The sequence below is a fragment of the Manacus vitellinus genome, unplaced genomic scaffold, assembly GCF_001715985.3.
Source record: "Manacus vitellinus isolate BGI_N305 unplaced genomic scaffold, ASM171598v3 scaffold_51_pilon, whole genome shotgun sequence".
NCBI lineage: Eukaryota > Metazoa > Chordata > Aves > Passeriformes > Pipridae > Manacus > Manacus vitellinus.
In genome coordinates, this window is record NW_021940620.1 from 5,178,313 (window position 1) to 5,193,968 (window position 15,656).

The following is a 15,656-nucleotide window of genomic DNA, read 5'->3' on the forward strand; positions in this document are numbered from 1 at the left end:
CTTGCCCAGGGATGCTGAGCTCATTCCCGGACGGCTCTGCTCTTCCTTTCCTCTGCAGGACCACCAATGGCTTTCCCCATCCTGCTCCCCAGACCCCACCACGGCTGCAGCTTCCCTGGGCGTGTGGGGCTCCTGCAGCACAACTGCGCGCGAAGCACCTTCGGCCGCTGGCCCCCGGGTTAATCATTAGAGTCCGGCCATAAAAGTGTGGCTGATGGAAAGTTCAGGCCGTGGCGGCTGGGGAGTGGGGAGGGCCTGCCATAAACATTTATGGCCCCAATGAATCCCTCGCTCTAACCTTGACACTATTTGCTGAGCAGGAGGCCTCAGGAGGTCACGGTGTTGCCCAGCCATCGCTGCGGGTGCTGGCTGAGGAGCCCGGGCTGGGCTGGCCCCCAAAGGGGCACACACGGGGGTCTCCAGGGGTGATGGAGCAGGTGATGGACCCAGGTGTTTCATGATGTCACTGCCAGCCACAATGTGCCAGAGGAATCAGGAGTGCTTCACACCTTTCCACGGCATGAGGTTGAACTGCTCTGGGCTGACCAAGTTGGTCCAGTCTCTGCATGTCTCCCAGCTTTCCCTACTCACATGGTGTCCTGCCACATTCCCCAAACCCCCACTGCGATCCTGGGATCCTTGGGGCTCTCCCTTGGCAGCTGCCATCAACCAGAACTGCACTGCAGAGTGATGGGAAGGAAAGAGCCGAGGCTGTGCCAGGGAATGTGGCTGGGGAGCAAAGCTGGCAGTGTGGGAGGACACCAAGGGCAAAAGGCACGGGGGCAGTGACACGGCCAGAGGACACGTGCCCTGGGCCATGCGTGGCTGCCCAGAGCTGTGGGGGGACGTGGCAGCAGGATCATTCCAGTGCTGACACCTGCTGGGGCCAGGGCAGATGGCAGGGAGAGGGGGAACAATGGGGGCACCTCAGGACTGGGGGTGCAGGACAGGGGCTGTGACAGCCCGACCCCAGTCCCCCTGAGGTACCAGCCCACCTGCATGGGCAAAGCCGAGCAACTGCCCCTGGGAGCTCCCCAAACCCACCCTGGACTCACCTGGGTGTTCTGTGCCCCTCACCCTGCAGCACCAGCTGCCCCAAAGCTCCCTCAAACTGCCCAGCGGGCACCTCCATCCCCCCATCCAGCTCGAGCAGCTCCTGGGGGCTCCCATACACCTGCAGCCTCCAGAGCTCCGTCCCAGGGAAAAGGGATAATTGCAGTGAGCTGGGTCTGGGGGGTTGACATTGGGCTCCCCAAAGCCTCAAGAAGGCTAAACACCCAGGGCAGCCAGTGCCCAGGGTACCAGCATCCTGCAGGCAGCAGGATAGCTGCAACCCCTGCCCAAGAATTGGTCTCAGCCCCGATGCTTTCGAGGACAGGAGCGCGGTGACAGAGAGACAAGGGGGTGGCAGACGGTCTGAGTCACTGCAGTGACGGAGAATCACCCGTTTCCATGCTCAGAAGTTGGTAGCTATTTATTGCACTTGAACACCAAGAATAAAACTGACACTCGCCCTCCCTCCCACACCCACCCTACTCCCAGTCCCCCCCACCGCCCTCCCAAATAGAGCATCGGATTTGAGCAGTGATCATTCTGTTCACAGCCACAGGTTCAGGAAAAAAAAAACAAACAAAAAAAAAACAAAGGAAAAGGAAACAAAACCAATCCCACCCCCCACCCCCGAGTTCCCACTGAATCCAACACGGTCACACTGCTCAACAGTTCGAGTGCACTTACAAAAAGAGAAGAGAAAGGCTTCAGCTGCAACCGTACGGACGGACACGAGGGGACAGGCAGCTACCCCTCCCCGGGGCCTGGTTTTTTGTTACGTGACAAAGCTTGGTATAATCTTAATTATAATATATTTTTTGCAGTCATCTTAAATAAATATTTCCATAGAGATTTCCTGTAAGTATATATATTTTTTTATATATATATAATATATAAGAGAGAGAGATAGATCTCATTTTTTTTTTCTTAAACCACTGTTAACTTATTTTCCCTGCTTGTCCAAAAAATGTTACAAAAGCCCTAAAATTGTGCAACAGTTAGAAAAAAGGGACAACAACCCAAAGAAGGAAGGAGCCACTTGATACAGTCCCCTCCACCTCTCCCTCTCCCACTCCCTGTCAATGACCTGCAGGAGGGAAGGACATTCAGCTGGTGGGACGGGTGGCAGAGTGGCCACCAGTCCCTGCTCTGATGTCCCCACAGTCTGCTCAGGTCTGGGTTTCCCTGTCTGGTGCAGATGGGCTGGGACTTGCACCTTGGGACATGTGGGATGGCAAGGTCTCTACCTCAGTGCTGCATCAAGAGCATGGTGCACACCATGAGATGTGCCCTGTGGTGAGGATGAAGGGTCAGCCCATCTCCTGGGGTGGTCAGAGGAGGTTATGGAATCTCCTGCTGGCAGACAGCTCTTGGTCCGTGGGGCTGTATGGCTGCCCTCTCACACATGGCACTAATCCAACCACAGGCTGCAGGGCCCACTGTGAGCTCAAAGTGGGAGCAGATGACTGTTCCTGCCTGCTCCAACCTCTGGAGATCCGTGGGGGCATCCACTGTGGAAGGCAAAGGAAGGGGAGGCAGGTTTGGGGTCACGCAGAAATTCGGTGCCTGGCAGAGGGGGCATTACATGTGGGGTAGGGGGGAAGCACTCTCCCAACTGTGACTGTCTGGGGTCAGGAGGGGAGTCCCTGCTCCTCCAGCAAAGAGCAGAGACCCAGGAGTAGCCTCTTCATCTTCCAGAGGGGATGCACCAGCAAGATGTGAGAAATTATGATGTTGTCACTGGACCCTGGCATCCAGAAAGGGAAAACAGGTAACTCCCAAGCCCACCTGTGGAGCTGGGAGCTCGAGACCCCTACAGTAAGTGTTTCCAGTCAGATATCCCCTGTGAGAGGTGAAAAAGAGCATGAGTTTGTAGGACTTCCGAGTTTGGTTTGACCCAGACAGGCAGGTGACCAGGGGAGTGGGGCTCTGTCTATGCCGGGAAATGAAATGTGCCACAGCCTGATCTCCAGCCTTGAGGCCGACAGGGACAGAAGGTCCATGGTGGTAAACCCCATCCCAACAAGGTGGCCTTGTCCATGTCGCTTACTGGGAGCATCCCTGGACCTTGTCATCCCCAGAACCAGGGGGGGATCGTTGGGGCCAACAGCTCAAAAGCACAGACGTAACAGCAGCATCCTTGGCTCTGCCAGCCAAAGAAGATGGTGGCAGTTGATGGTTATTTTTATAGTTTTCCTGCAAGTTTAGGAGAAATCAGGAAATGTGAAGGAAGACAGAGACAGAAGATGTTTTCCATGAATACTGAGAGAAATGGTGGTGATCTGTCAGTGCTTGCTCAGAGATGTTCTTGGGGATACAGGAACCTGCTCAGGAGAAGCAGGACAAGGTGGGACAGAGAAGCCAGGCAGGACAGATCCCTAAAGTGCAGGTGCTTAATGCTGCCAGCGTGGGCATGTTGGGAAGTTGGGTCTTCTTGGTCAGGCTTCAGCTTGACTGGAAGACTAGAATGAGTTGAAACCCCAGACTCTGCTTCCCTCAGAAAAGAGCAGAAAGGTTTTAAGTGTTGCAAGGACATCCAGCTGCCTCCTGGGGAGGTGACCTTAGTGAAACCTCAAGGATGAGAAACCCCCTTCAAGAAGGCACCTCAAAGCCTTCCTGGAAGCCAAGATGTTTCTCCCTAGCAGTGACTGTGGGCTCTCAGTGAAAGGAGATTGTATCTACCCCAGTATCTCATCTGTCATTCCCAGCAAATCCTACTGCACCTCTTGTCCTATTCCTTTCTCCAGTAGCAGCTGCTGGAGCAGCTTCACCCTCACAGCTCACCCAAGGTCCACACTTATCAGCAGCTTCAAAACCAGGCTGAAAAGGCATCTACCCTCCAGCCTCCATGCAGAGCCCTGACATGACCTCCTCTATCCTCAGCCACCTTATACCAATCCCCAAAAACCCTCCTGCCACCTGGAGAGCCTGGACATCAGAAGGTGGATGGCATTCACCATGGCTGACTTCAGAGCCAGCTCTGGAGAGGGAGAGAGAGAACTGTGAAAGCTGAGTCCTTCCTTTAAAAATGAAAAAAATTCAGCACTACCTGACTATAGGAGGAAAAACAGATCTGTAAAAACACCAAAAGTCTACCTTAAAAGCTAATCCTCTCCCTGCATGGATTTCCCTGCTTTGGGGTCATCTCTTGCAAGCCTACGGTGAAACAGCATAGGTCCACCAAGGGCAAGGGGACCCACATGGGCACCCGTGGAGCAGCTCTGTGATTTGCCCCCAGAAAGGCATCTTCTACACACTTCACCAGCAGCCACCGCACCGCCGGCACAACGGAACACACCACAACACTTCTCAGGGCCTGTCCATGCCCCAGCAGTTTGGATTTCTTCCCCTCCATCCAGTGGGAAAATGTTTTTTGCAGTCTGCAAGGACGCAGCTGCGTTTGGCACGGTGGCCGTCCCTGCCTCGACAGAGAGCAAAAGCGTTCAAAACCACATAAAAGGCAAAAATACACGCTCAGTATTTACATGGAGGAAACATTTCCTCTTTTCTTTTTTTTTTTCCTTTTTTTTTTCTTTTTCTTTTTTTTTTCTTATGTCCAAAACAAGCAGTTTTTTGTTCATTTCTTTGTTTTTCAACACACGCACCATCTAGAAAGTTAAACGCCATGCAGATGCAGAGAGTGGAGCTAGAAAGTCCCCCAGGGCAGCAGCGCTGCAGGAGCCTCACGTCAATGAGCAAAGAGGCTCCAGTCGGAAAAAGAGAATGAGAAACGGAAGAACTGCCGGAAAAACACCCACCCTCAGACCTCTACCCGATGGCAAAGAGGTGAGACCAAAATTCCTCATCCTGGACACGTCTTCTGTCCCGAAAGCCACGCGCCGGTGGCCCTCCAAAAGCCACCGCTGTGGTTTGCCCTGCAGGAAGACCCGTGGGGTGCAGGAAGGCGCCCTGGGGAAGGGGGTGCCCCCGGAGGTGGGTGCCTTCACCCATCCAGTGCTCTGGGACAGAACGGGATGAGCCACCACGGTGTGGGGAGGGGGCTGGCAGCCGTGGGACTCCCGGTAGGAGCATCGTAGCGGCTCGACCCCTTTCCAAATGTAAACGCAATGAGAAACAGCAACCCCCCGAAAATCCCCCCTCCCTCCCCACCTTAAACAGTTGAATATTTCTAGTTATTACATAAAGATCCATTTCAGCAAATACTCAAAATCAAGTTACGAAATGCACGGAAGGTTGGTTTCTTTTTCCCTATAAAAAGGCATGCGCTCAAAGGAGAAGACAGCTAAAGGCTTGTTTGTTTTCTTCGAAGCACAATCAGATTCTGCAGAGTTTTGTCACTAAAGCTTGCATTCCTTGTCATCGCTGGAAGGAGTCGCGTGGGCAATGGAGGTTTGTGCCCCAAAATCAGCGGCCAGTTCAGCTGCCCCTGTCCCAGCCTGGGAGTCAGGAGCAGGGGAGTGCCAGTGCTGCACGTGGGGGGCAGGGGTGGGCACTGGGGTAAAGGATCCAGGCTGGAAGGAGCTTGGGAAGGAGGGCGCAGGGGTGATGCTACTGCCCCAGCATGGAGGGGAGAGCTCCAGCTCCCGGCTGTGCCCATGCGGTACTGGGAAGCAGTTGTCTTTCTCCTCCTCTCTTCTCCCAGCTTCTCCAGTCCCTGCTCCAAAGGGAGAAGGGAGGAAGGAGGGAGAGCATCCCTCTTGGCGCAGCAGCTGCCTGGAGCCAGGGTGCAAACCTACTTGCTCTCCTGGGAAGGAGCCAGCCTGCGCTGGGAAGGGAAAATAAACAGGTAGTCTTTACTCACCCGTCCAAACATGGCCCTCCTTGCCCAGGTGCATGAGGAAAATGGACTTTGCAAACGGTTTAAGTCGTGGTTCCCCATCCAAGGCTGCTGGGAAGTGGGAACTCGGGTCAAGAGCAGGCAGGAGTCATGGCAGCAGATGGGGACCTTGATAGCAGCAAAGCAAAATCCACCAGCACGCGGGGAGGATGCAGCACAGAGCGGCTCAAAACTGCCCCCCTCTTCCTCGGAGGGCTTCCAGCAGAGGTGGGGATGGAGGTGGATGACGAGTCCGAGCCCAGTTCAGGACATGTGCTGGGTAGTGAGGGGGTCCACCAGTGCTTTGCAGCCAAGAAGAGGGGCCTGTACACCAGCCAGATGTTTATGTTTAAGTTCATGGTTTCTCTTTTCCTGGTTCATGCAGAGGAAGAGGGCCCAGGGCCATGACCCCAGCAGGAGGGGGGGGGTTTCATGGGATGCTTGCGCTGCGCTGGCAGGGCCGTTGAGTGTGTGCGGTGAGAAGCGAGGGGTTATTCCAGCGGGAACCAAGCAGCAGAGCCAACAGGAAAAGTCCCGTAGGTGAACATGTCGGAGGGGGTCTCCCCTTGGTAGTCAGTCAGTGACAAGCCCAACACGGGCAGGACCACGCTTCAGCTGCAAAACACAAACCAGGAAAAGCCGGAATTTGCTTTGACCATCCCTCTGGCAGAGCATCCCTCCCTCCAATGCCATCTCACAGCACTCAGTCATCTGCTCCCCACCGCAGATCCTGGGGCAGGATCCCACCTGCTGTGTAGCCTCAAAGCTGCGTCGAGCCCGCACTCAGCCCTCCCTGCCCTCCCTTCCCCATCCCTGGATCCTCACAGGGCTTACTGCGGTAGGACAGAGGGCGCGCCAGATCTGTGGAAGTGGACAATTTGCCATTTGCCGTCCCGGCGGTGCCAGATGCGGGTCTCCTCGGACTGGGCAGTGCGGGGGATCCCTCCGGCATCCACATACTGCGTGATGCGGATGTAGGCGATGCAGGCGGACTCGTCTCCCATCAGGTGGATGTGGGGGTTCAGGATCGTCGTGTGCACGGGCTTGCTGTTCCGGGACCACACTGGAGAGGGGACAAGCACAAGGGCAGTTAGGCAGGCAAAGGAGTTTGGGTGGCTCTTGCCCAGGGTGGCAGCAATGTGGGAAGGGGAGATGCTTGCATTAGGTTCTCTGCTCGACTGGGCTGAGTAAATGCTGCATGGGTGGGTTCAGCACCTAGAAAGCAGCTAATGCAATGACTCCTCTGCATGCACCTGGTCCCAGCTGACCTAATATCTCCTGCTGGGACCTTCCAGATTAGCTAGAGATGCTCCACAGCCACCATAATCCTATTCTGTCTGGCAAGCTGATGAAGGTCAAGACAGGCCCATGGGAGGTGGGAGGGGTCCCTCAGAAGGCAAGGGAGCTACTTACAGTTTTCAAAGTAGAATCGGTGGAAATCCAGGCCTTCCACAAGGTTGCCCAGAGCCTCTGGCTCAAAGGCAGTCATCCCAGGGTCACACATCTTCCTGGGGAGCCAGGAAGGGAAGATAAAAGGGAGAAGTTATCTCACCACTTCTAGCATGAGAGCCTGAAGAATGCAAATGCCTTGTGCTCAGGATGGCTCTCTCAGTCTGAGGCTGAGGGGCATCTGCACTAGCAAGTAATTCTTGCAAAAATCTGAACTCATCTCTGCATTCTGCATGAAGCCCACCCCACCTTGCCTCCAGCATCTGACTATAGCCAGGACCTCAGCAAAGCAGGGAGCATTCTCCATCAGTCACCATCTGTAATTAAATCTCCCCAAACACTGCCATCTTCTTTGTAAGAAAGGAAAACTGTAGGGATAAAAAACATACTATCTGCTCTGTATCAGAATATCCCTGCTGTGATCCTCTGAGGCAGTGATGAAGACCTGCACTCACTCAGACATTGCTAATTAAATCAGCCTTGGACACAGAAGAGGTGTACTCTGAAGAGCATCAGCTCAGTGAGTAGAAAGCAGCTATGCTTCAGTATAGCCTGTGGCAATCTGGATATAATAGATGCAAAGTTCCTTCTTCCATCATAAATCACGTTTACAATTATTTCTCTTTCTGCAAACCTCAAAATGGGCTCATCCATGACAGTGAGACCAGAGAGCTGTGGTCAGCTGAGCACGAGAGCAGCATCAGGTTTGGAAACTGATGTCCCCTGCTTCTCTTGGATGGTCTCCGTGTCTCCCCCACCACATCAACCTGGTCACCCTGCCCTGAGCAACAGTAGAACCTCCTAGGCAGCACCATCAGAGTAGGAGACCCTGCTCTGGGAGGCTGAGCCCCCACCCAGCCCAAACCCGCGCTGGGCACACTCACGTGTAGGACTCGAAGTCTCCATTGCTTATTGCTTCGATCAGCTGCTCTGTGACTTTAATGATTTCTTGCTTGCGTACTGTTGGTTTAAAGAGAAAACGAAAATAAAAGGAGGAAACAAACCAGAAGTGCTGGTGTTACCATATCGGTGAGAGATCTTTATCTCATCAGAAACAGATCACAGCAGGCTGGGGGACTGTGGAAACTGTCCAGAGAAAAAACAGGAAAGCTACTTGAAAGAGAAATGTGGGGAAGGGCTCTTCATCGCCAGAAAGGAAAGACTTTCAAAGCCAAAGCAAAACTGAAAAACTCTGTAATTTCCTGAAGAACCAAAGGGTTAATTACCAAATGGTGAGCTGCCCTCAGCCCAAAAGTTGGCACAGGCTGGTCTTGGCTGCAAAGCCTTGCCAAGCTGGGACCCATGAACTCACAGCAGAGGCCAGCCAGGGCAAGCTGGACCAAGGATGCTCTCACCTTACTCTGAAACTGGAGGAGAGGGTCTCAGCAGGGAGGAGAGCAGGTGGATGACATGGGCAGCCACACCAGGAGCTACAAGGAGGGACCCCTCAAAGGGCACAAAGCTGTGCAGCTGCTGCTGGGAATTCCAGGCACTGACAGTTCATTGGGGAAGGAACGCACTGCAAGAGCAGGTTGGGCTCCCTGGGATGCAGGAGGAGCTGTCAGAGGTAACTCTGGGCTTATTAACAAGGCTCTGCTTCAAATGCAAATTGCCATCATGCTTAACTCTTCTTTGTTTTTGTTGGTTTTCTTTTTTGTATTGTGACTAATGAAAGGAGAGAGAGCACGTTCCCAGGAGTTGTTCAGAAAGGAGGAGAGGGACTCCCATCACTTCCTGAGCACTGCCTGGCTCTGTGTCCAGGTTCAGGGAGCCCCTCCCTAGGATGACAAGTGTCCCATTAGCTCTCACATCAGGCCAAAGTCCATCTTGCTTTGTGCTGAGATCACTTCATTGAGAGACTTTACAAATTAGCACCAATAAATTATTGCCTGGGTTATTCTTAGAAAGCTGCCTCTGGCTGGCAGGCAGGCAGGCGGCAGACAGGGATTTCCCCTAGAGGCTTTTCCCAAAGGGCCATTTATTTTGGAGAGCAGTCAGCCAGGCTGCTATCCCTGCAGATTTCTGCCATTTTGATGCCTGCTTTCAGGGAACAACCCTGTTTATGGGAGCACCCCTGTCCCTCACCAGCAGTGCCCCAGCTGCTCATGGCAGCAACCCAGCAGTGGAACCATCTGAGGAGCTAAAGCAACTTCTGAAGGGCCCCGAGGCTGCTCGATGGTGGTGGGTTTCGCTGTAGCCAATATCTCATGAGGGGGAGTCAGACTAACAACCCACAACCCACCCACCCCCCCGCTAGCCCCTGCTGGTACCTTTGGTGTCTTCGTCCTCGATGGTGGTGTTGGTGCTCTCCGACGATTCCTGAGCAAAGAACAGAAAGGAGAGATGGGGCGGTGAGGAGGGTCTTCTCCCTGTGACAGACGGAGCTCGTGTGTTCGACAGCCCCCCGAGTCCGACCCCGCAGCGCTCGACTGTGCCAACAGACAGAAACCAAGGAAAACGCCAGCAGGTCCAACCTGTCCTCAACCACAGCTCTAGGGCAGCATTGGCAGAGCCCTCCCTGACCTCCACTCCTTGTAGCCAAGGGCACAAGGGGTGGGCTGTGGAGGGTCTCGTAGGAACGGCGCTGCCTTTCCTACCGACACCTGTGGGGACAGAGACGGGGGCAGGTCCAGGGGCCGTTTGGTGGGTTCCTAGGAGCGTTGCCGGAGGGGCAGGGAGAGGGGCTGTGCGGGGGTGGAAGACACCATGTTGACTGTACAATAAAGAGAGAGATGTACAAATTAACAGCGAGGAGGAGCTGGGATGAGAAAGAGGGGACTGTGTAGGAGTGAGAGAGACCACACTGACCGCAGAGTAGGGAGAGAAATGTACAATAAAACAGTGCTTCCAAGACCCACATGGACCACTGAAGGCTGAGACACAGCTCTTTCAAGAAACAGCTGAGCACTACACAGATTTGGGGGGGAGAGGGGTACTGACCCCCTGTCTCTCTCCGGGAGCCCCATCAAGGCAACTCTGCTAGTGGAGCTAGAGCAATGGCTCTGCTAGCTCTTCCCAGCAGAGCCTTGCTTATGTATTACCCAGAAGACCCCGATGTAGGTTGGCAAGGTGTCCCATGACCATACAGTCCCCGCAGAGGCATGGAAGGTGTTTCTCCAAGGCTCCTTGGACCGATGCAGCCTGCAGACCTGAGTCAGGAGAACTGGGAGAAACGGCATGAGAACCCATCAGCAAGAACCAGGGCTGGCTTCCCACCAGCTGGTGGCCAGCAAGTGCCTGCACCAACCCTGTTAATGGGGTTTGTGGGTGATACGGCTTTGAGGATGTTCCCTCCAACCCCGCTGTCCCTTCTTCCCTACCCCGAGGTAACTTCCAAAAACGGGGGAAGCTGGAACATGTGGAGAGGCCCAGCAATATCGGCATTGAGGAAGACGAAGGACACTCACCATTAACTGAACGCTGGAACTGGACTTTCTTTTCTGGAAAAACAAGGAGAAGAGATGGAACAGGAAGAGACACAGAGTGAGAAAGGCTGAGAGCAGCACATGAGAGGCAGCAGCTCGTGAGGACCCCTTCTTGGTCCTCATGGAGGGGCAAACGAAAGGCGCAGGGGGGCAACGTGTTGCTCCTGTGTGGACGTGCCGCTGGCTGCAGTGCTGGTGGTGCTGTGCCAGTTCCCTCCCCGTGTTCCTGCCAGCACCTTTCTCTCCTGACCTGCCACAATCTCTGGGGTTTCTCATCCCAAGGACCGGGTTAGTCCAAAAGGGAGTCACTGACCACTCTGGTAGCTTTGTGACCAGCCCAGCAATCTCACAGGAACAGGAGTGGGATGCTGAAAATCAAAGGCAGCTTCACCACAGCCCTGTGCCCAGAGAGAATGCCATACTGACTTCTACAGACTCTGGATCTGTTCTGCGTGCACCTGCCAATGGCACTGACTAGTGTGGAGACATCCCATTAGCTTTGGACCTAGACCAGAACTAAGCTGGCTGTTTTAAGGCCTTGCTGCTCAACCCTGCAAGGCATGCATACTGTGTGGGAAGCTGTCTTTAGCATGGATCCAGTGCTTTAAATCAGGACAAGTCTCCTCTAAAGAGAAGACCTTACACATGCACATTTGTCTCTATCCTTGACCACTACCACTAGGCTTTAAGGTTTTTGGGTCGGATGACCCCATAGCCATGCTTCTGCTTGCAACCCCAAACTACTTCTGGATTCTCCTTCCCTGTTGTGCTCTGCTCCCCATCTCCATTTTTAATTTAGCCAGGGGGAGACAGGGGGACGTGCATGCTGACCTCATACCCTTTCAGCACCTCTGGTTCCCAGGGAATGAATCCCAGTGGGTGTCAGGGAACACCAATGTGCAGAAATCAGAATCTGCAGTGCCAAATAACAAAGCATTGTACCAGCATATTTAACAAGGCACCATCTTTGCCTGCCCTGTGAGGGAAAAGCAGCACACACTGTACAGATCTCCTGGAAAAGTCCACAGAGCAACCCATTAGGGTGTATGGGTGGGCTGCAGGGTAAAAACTGCTGATATCCATTCCCCCTTGTTGATTCTTTGACATCCTAACTGGCTCTCACCAGCATCCTCACTGAGTTTCCCCCTCTGCCAGTGCAGCTCACCCCTCTCTCCCATAGAAACAGAAAAACACAGAATGGTTTGGGTTGGAAGGGACCTTAAAGATCATCCAGTTCCTAGACCAGGTTGCTCCAAGGTCCATCTAACCTGGCCTTGAACATTTCCAGGGATGGGGTACTCATGGCTTCTCTGGGCAAGCTGTGCTAGCGCCTCATCACCCTCACAATAAATAATTTCTTCCTTATATCCCATCTAAACCTGCCCTCCTTCAGTTGAAAGCCATTCGTCCTTGTTGTATCACTCCATGCCCTTGTTCAAAGTCCCCCTCCAGCTCTCTCACAGCCCCTTCAGGCTCTTGTCCTACACCAACACTCGCCTTTCCTTCACTGAAACAACAGATGTCCTAAAGGGCAGAGTGAGCTGTGGTATTTCAGCAGGAACCTCATGGGAAAAGGAGCCGCTGGAGCTGGGCTGTCTTCAGGAAGGGCTGACAGCTTCTGCTACCCAGGGACATGAGACGGGGCAGAAAACTGCAGAAGTTTCAGACGCAACAGAATGCAACACAAAGCAGTGACCGCGTCGAGTCTGGACATACAGGAACAGGATGCGACACCGGGCAGTGAGCTCGTTAATTTAGGACGGGACAGGATGTGACACGGGGCAGTGATTCCATTAGTTTACAATGGGACAAGATGTGACACTACACAGGGCAGTGAAGGTATCATAGCTGCTGGGACCGGAGGACCTCCCACAGACCCCAGAGCAGGGCTCAAGGGGGATTTTTGGTCCCATGAATGCTTTTAGCAGGTGAGGAACCTCCTCAGGAGGGTGAGTTTCAAGCCCTCTGAGCCTGGGCTAGCCCCATGCTGGTGTTGGAGGGCTGTGTGGGCAGGTTGGAGAGCAGCACCAGCTGCCTGCTGCCCACCAGCACAGCCTTGGGCAGGAAAGGCAGGGGTGGCTGCCTGGGACCTGCTTTCTCTCATGGGGATGGTCAGTCCAGCATGTTACTCCAAATGGGGGCACAACTCTTCCGACAGATAACCGCATCACGTGGCCTGACTTACAGCCCGGCTCTGAGCAGGCAGGACCATTCCCTTCCCACCTGCCCAACCACCCAAGGCAGGCCTCCAGGCTCCTGCCTCACTTTTCCAGCAAGATGGAAAGAAATGAACACCATTCAGCAAAGTCTTGACATCTGCTGGTTGCCCATGGTGGGCTATTAAAGCTTCACCCACAGCCCCCAGCCTCCCTGTGCCCCCACGAGTGGGTTACAATGCAGGTCCCCTCAGGCTGAGCGTGGGAATGAGAGGTGGGGATGGTTATGCTGAAGGTGGCCAATGGAAGGAAGCTGTTGGGAATGAGATTGCCTCTACCTTGTCTTCTCCTCCCCTACCTTCCTGGTCATCTAGGCGGGCTGTCTCACCTCTATTTGTTGGAAAGGGGGCAATAAAAAAGCAAATTGTTTCTCCAGAGCTTGTCCACCATTTTGAGAGGAGTGTTGGCTCGTAGACTGCCTCGAAATGAAGCCTCATGACCTGCTCCTTGCTCACCAGTGAGGGCTGATGATGCAAACCAGCCTCTCTCATCCTGCTCTGAAACCAGACTGCTCGCTGAGTTTCAGTGATGAGCTAGAAGGCTCTTCACCAAAACTAGCTATTTTGCTACAACAGCAAGTGCCCCTTTTCCCAGGACAAAGCTACTTTGAAGTCCAAGAGGGAGCATCATTAGCAAGTTGGGCTGGCAAATGGCCTTCTACCACAACACAGAAATTTAAGGCTGTCCCTTTCTGCTGGAAAATTAGATTCAGGACAATGCCTGATGAAGCCTCTCCATCCATCAGTCTCTCCTTTTATAGCTTAAAAATGCATTTCTGTTTGCTCTCACCTGTGCTCCAGCAACCAAGGCAGCTCTGCCTGTGGTGTCACTTCTCAGGTGACTCTCAAAAGCAGCTGGAACCCCAGAGCAGAAGAGGACAGGCCAGCAATGGCCGGCAGATGGGCTGCTGTGACTCCTATGGGATCTGCCAGCACCAAACCCAGCAATCCTGTTCTGGGAGTCTCGTGATAACCTGACACCATGGCCCAAAGTAATGTCCTCTGAGAGCCATCCAGGCCATCAACTTCATGCTGCAGAATAACACTGCATGGCTAGGATGGCCTGTTGTGGAGCTGAGCCCAGGTCTGGAGGGTTGTGAGTGGTCTCAGTCCTTGTAGGCTTGTCCTGTCCCAGCCACTGGATCTGGGAGGAGTGGGAGAGAGACGTGCCATTCCTAGAGCCCTGGCTCTGCTGACCATTTGGACTGAGGAGGGAATAAGCTGGCTGAGGGCTCTGCTCTTCCAAAACCCTGCACCCCTCACAGTCCCTACGAAAGGGCACAAAAAGGTTCTCTAGGTTCTCCCAACTAAGGGTCCCTATAGAGGAAGGAGAGCAGCCATACTGCAGTTGGGCTCCCAGAGTTCTGCCTGATGATGGAGGATGTCACCACGCCAGCTCTCTTCTGCTGAGTGATCCCTTGTATTCATGAAGGGAACAGGTAAGGAGAGAAAGGCCCTCACATGGACCATTCTTTCCTGCAGGAAGAGTGACAAAGCTCAATAGCCACTACTATCCACCACATCTCCGTGTCACCAGAAGAAGCTGCTCAGCAGCATGATTTTGCTGCCTCCAGGAGCCACCTTGTCCTGGAGAAGAGTTGTGGCCCCAGCTCAAAGGGACAGACAAATCCACAGGCTCTAGAGCCCAAGAAACAAGATCCACCAAGCACCAGCTTGTTTTTAGAGCATCACTAAGCCATTTGCTCTGTCAAGTATCACCATGTTCCTTTGCTGTCTGCACTGGGCAAAGGGGACTGGCAGCATTGCTGAAGGGGTTAAAGCACCCATGTGTCACCCAGCAGCACATCAGCCCTTGGGACAGGATGGGACAGGAACTAGGGCCAGTCCCACCAGCCACAGCAGGACACGTGCTGAGCGAGCAGGAGATGAGGCCTCCCCTCTCTCCAGATGGCTGCTGTTGGAGCCATGGCTCTGGGCTGAAGAGCTGCCTCCCCCTATACCCGGTCCTGGTCCAACCTCTGCCTCTCCCCCTCCCTGGGGGTAGCGAGGGGCCAAGCGCATTTTGCAGGCAATGAAACAGCCTTGAGTTCTCCCCATGCACCCCTCCAGCAACAACCGGTGGTGCTGCAAAGCCTCCTGTGCACTGCCTGTCCTGGCAGGAGCCCAGCCGGTGGCACGGGGACACACCGGGGCAGCCGGGCCAACAGCTGCCCTTTAAAGTGCAGGGTGTCTCAGGGACAGCCGGCATGGCACGGAGACCCCTGGCACAGCACGGAGACCCCCACCGCCAGCAGGGCATGGAGACGCTCCCCTCCGGCATGGCACAGAGACCCCCACCGCTGCCCCGGCAGCTGAGGGGCGGGCAGGAGAGGGCAGCGGGCAGGGGGCTTACCTTCACGCCGTCATTCTTCTTGTTGCCACCACTTTTGCCTCCTGGAGAGAGGAGGAAGGTGATTAGGAGAGCCAGGCAGGGCACCACGACCAGGAGGACGAGGAGCAGCAGCATGGTGCCGGGTGGCGGAGCGGCGGGACTCCGCGGGACCGGCTGGTGGGCTTCGTTTCGTCCTCTCTTCAGCAACCCCCGGTGCAACTCGTGGGAGCTCAGGGGCGACCTTGCCAGCACCGTCCCGTCCTACCCCGGCGGCTCTCGGCCAGGGGCATGACCCGTCTCCCAACGTCACGCCGAGTGCTCGGGGCGGCTGGAGGGGCCGGCAGCGCTGTCCGGCGGCAGGCGGGCTCTGGCCGGGGGGTGCTGTTGACCCGGCGTGGTACCGCGTGG

General features: G+C 54.6%; 1 protein-coding gene across 1 annotated transcript in view; it reads right to left on the minus strand.

Moving 5' to 3' along the window:
• Positions 1–1,447: 1,447 nt before the first annotated feature.
• The window catches only part of CAMK2A (calcium/calmodulin dependent protein kinase II alpha), a 34,898-nt gene continuing 20,689 nt past the window's right edge, over positions 1,448–15,656 (minus strand). Inside the window, exons 13-19 of the mRNA XM_008921014.3 lie at positions 15,270–15,310; positions 10,684–10,716; positions 9,547–9,595; positions 8,161–8,236; positions 7,241–7,335; positions 6,653–6,890; positions 1,448–6,442 (exon numbers count right to left, since the gene is read on the minus strand). Coding sequence (XP_008919262.1) covers positions 6,658–6,890; positions 7,241–7,335; positions 8,161–8,236; positions 9,547–9,595; positions 10,684–10,716; positions 15,270–15,310 — 527 coding nt within the window. The 3' untranslated portion in view covers positions 1,448–6,442; positions 6,653–6,657. The remainder of the gene's footprint in view (positions 6,443–6,652; positions 6,891–7,240; positions 7,336–8,160; positions 8,237–9,546; positions 9,596–10,683; positions 10,717–15,269; positions 15,311–15,656) is intronic.